This window comes from Ailuropoda melanoleuca, chromosome X (genome assembly GCF_002007445.2).
Source record: "Ailuropoda melanoleuca isolate Jingjing chromosome X, ASM200744v2, whole genome shotgun sequence".
Taxonomy (NCBI): domain Eukaryota; kingdom Metazoa; phylum Chordata; class Mammalia; order Carnivora; family Ursidae; genus Ailuropoda; species Ailuropoda melanoleuca.
In genome coordinates, this window is record NC_048238.1 from 70,743,153 (window position 1) to 70,747,994 (window position 4,842).

General features: G+C 43.5%; 1 protein-coding gene across 2 annotated transcripts; it reads left to right on the forward strand.

Annotated features, from left to right (window-relative positions):
* The first annotated feature begins 2,060 nt into the window (after positions 1 to 2,060).
* Positions 2,061 to 4,623, forward strand: TCEAL7 (transcription elongation factor A like 7). Of its 2 annotated transcripts, none has more exons than XM_002925933.4 (3): positions 2,061 to 2,159; positions 2,773 to 2,840; positions 3,196 to 4,623. In XM_002925933.4, the coding sequence occupies exon 3, from the start codon at positions 3,210 to 3,212 to the stop codon at positions 3,510 to 3,512; it is 303 nt and encodes a 100-aa protein (XP_002925979.1). In that variant the 5' UTR covers positions 2,061 to 2,159; positions 2,773 to 2,840; positions 3,196 to 3,209; the 3' UTR covers positions 3,513 to 4,623. The 2 variants fall into 2 exon arrangements, with proteins under 2 accessions (XP_002925979.1, XP_019662182.1); XM_019806623.2 differs by having other exon boundaries at positions 2,068 to 2,159; positions 2,735 to 2,840.
* The last annotated feature ends 219 nt before the right edge of the window (positions 4,624 to 4,842 follow it).

A 4,842-nucleotide genomic window follows, 5' to 3' on the forward strand; every position in this document is an offset into this window, starting at 1 on the left:
CCTCACACCAGTCCGAATGGCTGTTAGCTCAGGAAACAGCAGATGTTGGTGAAGATGTGGAGAAAGGGGAAGCCCTCTTGCACTGTTGGTAGGAAGGTAAACTGGTGCAGCCACTCTGGAAAACAGTATGGAGGTTCCTCAAAAAGTTAAAAATAGAGTTACCCTACGCCACAGCAATTACACTACTAACTATTTATCCAAAGGATACAAACATAGTGATTCGAAGGGGCACATGCACCCTAATGTTTATAGCCACAATAGCCAAAATACTGAAAATGGAAAAAGCCCAGATGTCCATTGACAGATGAATGAATAAAGAAGATGTGGTATCTTTATCATATATATATATAATATGTACACACACACATACACACACACACACCAATATATGTTACATATATATATATATATACACACACACACACATATCTTACTAATATCCCTATATATCCCATATTACTAATATTCCTATATATATATGTATATATATATAGGAATATTAGTCAGCCATCAAAAAGAATGAAATCTTGCCATTTGCAATGACATGGATGGAACTAGAGGGTATTATGCTAAGTGAATAAGCCAGTCAGAAAACGATAAATACCATATGATTTCACTCATATGTGGAATTTAAGAAACAAAACAGATGAACATAGAGGAAGGGAAGAAAAAATAAAATAGATAAAAACAGAGGGAGGCAAACCATAAGAGACTCTTAACCATAGGGAACAAACTGAAGGTTGCTGGAGGAGAGGTGGGTGGGGGGATGGGGTAATTGGGTGATGGGCATTAAGGAGGGCACTTGAAGTAATGAGCACTGGATGTTGTATGCAACTGATGAATCACTGAATTCTACCTCTGAAACTAATAATATAGTATATGTTAATTAAATTGAATTTAAATAAATATTTAAAAAAGAAATCAAAGGGAAAAAAAGAACACATCCCTCTTTCTGTTGTATATATTTCAAACTAACATATCAACAACTAATCCACTAAGATTTGTACCAAAATCCTTAGCAACAAAAAATTTGGTAATGTGGCCAGTTTCTGTTAGTCCTAATTCCTCAGTGTGGCTGAATGAGGTCTAAGAAAACATAAATAAGATGATGGTGTCTGGGAGAAATGAAAAAATATTTGATTCTCAATAAGAGTATTGAGGAAAGGTGGGATTTTTTGGATACAGGAAATAAAACTGCATATTACAAACTGAGAGAAAGCATGATACTGAGATCAAACTAGTAAAGTTTTATGACTGATTTTTGATATCTGAAAGTCCAACGGCAAAGTGCTGTTGGATTATGGCCCCAGTAGTTCTGAGGAAAGGGCTTCACATGCCTAGGGGCTCTTCAGAAGGGCAGTAGCCTCCAGCTGCCCTGTATGTTTTAAACTTCCAAAAATGTGTCTGCCTGGAGGGTCTATATTTATCTCATGAGTCAGCAGCAGAAACAGGTGGCTGGGTCTTTTCCCCTTCCTATCTTGAGTCTTTTTCCAAATGTACTTATTGTTATTGTATTTCTGATTAATAAAAGAATATAATAAATTGATGGAAAAAATAGAAGAGTAGGAAATTACCAGAACAAAAGTAAAAAACCACAATCTCCATCATTACTTCCTTTCCTAATTTACCCCACCCCCTCTAATTTGATTTCAAGTATTGAGCAGCAAGGCAAATGGTGGCTATTGGTGATTGGGGGTGGGGTGGGGGGGTGGAGGAAAAACTGCTACCTTTCTGTTGTTGTAGCTTAGAAGAGGATGAGTAATCCTCTCAACAAAACCACTAAAAAGTAACAGTGGTTAATATGACTATAGGAAGATGCAGCCCTTCTCTGGTAATCAGAGACAGGCAAATTCCAGCCACAGGGAGAAGGGGCCACTTTTGACCTCTGGAATTAGCAGTGACAAAAGTGAGTGACAGGGCCTGGTGTGGTGGGGAGGTGGGAGGTTGGTAAGTCGTTCTACTTTGGCAGCACAGCTGGTGGGAGGGGAAAGTGGGGACCAGAGATGGAGGATGACATAATCCTCACGTGACCAGGAGCTGCCGCGAAGTCCTTATATTCCCGGGCTTCTTTCTCCTTTGGGTACCAGCTCCTTACTGTCCTGTAGGCGTCCGTGCTTGTGGCCAAGATAAAGAGGACTTAAATTCTTAAATCTCAGAAGGTTGGTTTGAGGAAACCGCTGGGACCCCTGGGGTGGTAGTGGCTGAGTCTAGTGACTGGAATAGGTCCAGGCTCACTTTCCCCCAATCCCTGCAAACTCGTTGGGAGATGATTGTATTTTTTTTGAAAGGACGGTGGGGGGAGTAGGTGGAAGTCTCCTGAGAGACACCCACAGATTTAGTGATAGTTTAGAAATAATCGGCTTCTCTCAGATTGGCAAGCTTTCCGTTTATCCTCCTCTTTCTCCAATTCCGTTGAGGAAATGAGGTGTGGGTTGTTGCGTGGGGAAGGGCTAGAATCCTGGGGTGGAGGCAGAAATTTAGACATCATTTGAAAATATTTTCTCTAATTCAGTGCCTGCCTGTGGGTCATGCGGGGGGTGGGGCCAAGGGGACAGCAGCCCTCGAAATGACTAGGCCAGAGGGTGAGAGTGCGGGGGTGGAGGCAGGGATCTGGGAGGAAGGGATAGGGACAAGAGGGGGAACCAGGAGGTAGGAAATTTGGGGCGACGATGGTTGTGAGGATCCCGGACTCAAGATAATTAGTGTCTTGTCTCTGGGGCTGGTGGATCCACAGAGTTCCCTCCTCCCCGCCCCCTTCCTTCCTGTCTGCAGGTCCAAGGGTCTGTGTTCACAGACATCTCGAGGCGAGAAAAGGAGGAAACTATCCCGAATCTTCACAGGTCAGTGTGAAGGAGGCACTTAGCCCGGGTCTCTGAGGGTGGGAGTTGGGAAGGACGAGAGCTGGGTATAATTTGCGGCCTCACAGCCCAGCTACCAGTCTGCTCCCTTTCTCCCGCGCCCGTCAGAGAGGCCATTAGCCTGGTCTGCTGGGGAAATGGTGGGTTGCAGAGGGAGGGGAAAGGAGGCGGAGTGGTGGGGGTGCGGGAGGAAGGGGCGGCATCTCGAACTTCAGAGGGCTGGAACCTTGTGGCAGGGGTGGGAGATGAGGCGAGGATCTTGCTTCAAAGAGAAACTGACAAACCGGAATCAAAAGAAACGAAGCAATTTGCTCTACATTTTCTTCCCGGACTTAAGCTGGAAACAACATCATGCAAAAACCCTGCAAAGAGAATGAAGGAAAGCCCAAGTGCAGCGTTCCAAAGAGAGAGGAAGAACGCCCCTATGGAGAATTTGAACGCCAGCAAACAGAAGGGAATTTTAGGCAAAGGCTGCTTCAGTCTCTCGAGGAATTTAAAGAGGACATAGATTATAGGCACTTTAAAGATGAAGAAATGACAAGGGAGGGAGATGAGATGGAAAGGTGTTTGGAAGAGATAAGGGGTCTGAGAAAGAAATTTAGGGCTCTGCATTCGAACCATAGGCATTCCCGGGACCGTCCTTATCCCATTTAATGCATTTCTCCTCTATTGGAGAATTCAACTATTTTTTGTTATTAATATTACCACCATTGTCTTCTTTTTGTCTGCATTTTCTTGCTATATATTGCTACCATTTTACTCCTATCCTTCAATGTTCCTTTGATTTGCATATGACTCCTTTTACCACCATCTCATCTTTTACCCAATCTCACTCATTTAATAAGAATGTTGCATTCATTTGCATGGGAAGATGCTCATTTGTATTGTAAAGTGAAAACAATAAGTTGGAAAACAGTGTGTGTGTGTATATGTGTGTATATATATATTTATACACATACACACTTTATATGTGACAAAATGCAAAAGAAAAACTCTGAATTATTATACACCAAAAGTTTAACAGTGAACCTCTGTGTGATCTGTATTTTATTTCTTTTTTTGCTATCTGCATCTTCTCATTTTCCAAAAAATGAATATATATGTGTGTGTATGTGTGTGTATTGTGTCACAAAAAACCCAAAATAAACAGACACAAAACTTGTCAATCACCTTTGTAGGGCAGTAAAACGCTTAATAAACTCTTGACAAAAGAACTATAAAAAAGAAATGTAAACTTCAAATTACCTCTGGATCTCTTAGCTAGGGGAATAAAACTGGCATTTATTACAGATACACTTGCTTAAGACTCAGTCTTTTTCACGGGGAAAACCTTTGCCTCATAGGGCTGCTATCAGGAACAAATGAGGTGACTCCGAGCTATGCTTGGTGGACTCTTGTTCCCACCTGTGCATATAGAACCCCAACTGACTACAGCATCAGTTATTTGAGGGAGTGCCCTGACACGACTTACCGGTGCTCAGGAACAAGTCCATTAGTAGGCAGGGTGGTGGGGGCTTCATGCCAGTCATCTGCTGTCGAGCCCCACCCTCCTCCCCTGGCTTCTGCCACACCTGCTGGGCACTGCTGCCTCATCTGCTAGGTCCTTAGCTCTCTGCTGGCCCTCACTGCTCCTGGTGCACCGGAGTCCTCGGGTGCCAAAACCCACTCACTTTCCTGGAGTCCCCAGTGGGTCAAACCCCCACTCTGTCTCCTGAAACCTCCCTGCTTCATTAGTGACCCTTAACACAGGTGAGACTCCTCTAGGATTGCTTGGGCCACAATGCCTTGCAGGGTTCTTAGCAAAACAGCCTTTTCTGTTTTCAAACCCAGGACCCTCCCTCTAAGTAGGAGTCAGACATGGTGAGGCCATTTTGGGAGTTGGACCCAAGGTACAAGTTTGAATTAAAAAAAAGCTGTGGTCAGAGTTGCCTTAGGTCTAAGGACTAAGGTTTTGTCTTCCTTCTCTTGTGAGATGATCTCTCGC

What these genes read in the sequence shown, in the direction of transcription:
- TCEAL7 (XM_002925933.4), top strand. Translation starts at nt 3,210, where the DNA reads ATGCAAAAACCCTGCAAAGAGAATGAAGGAAAGCCCAAGTGCAGCGTT.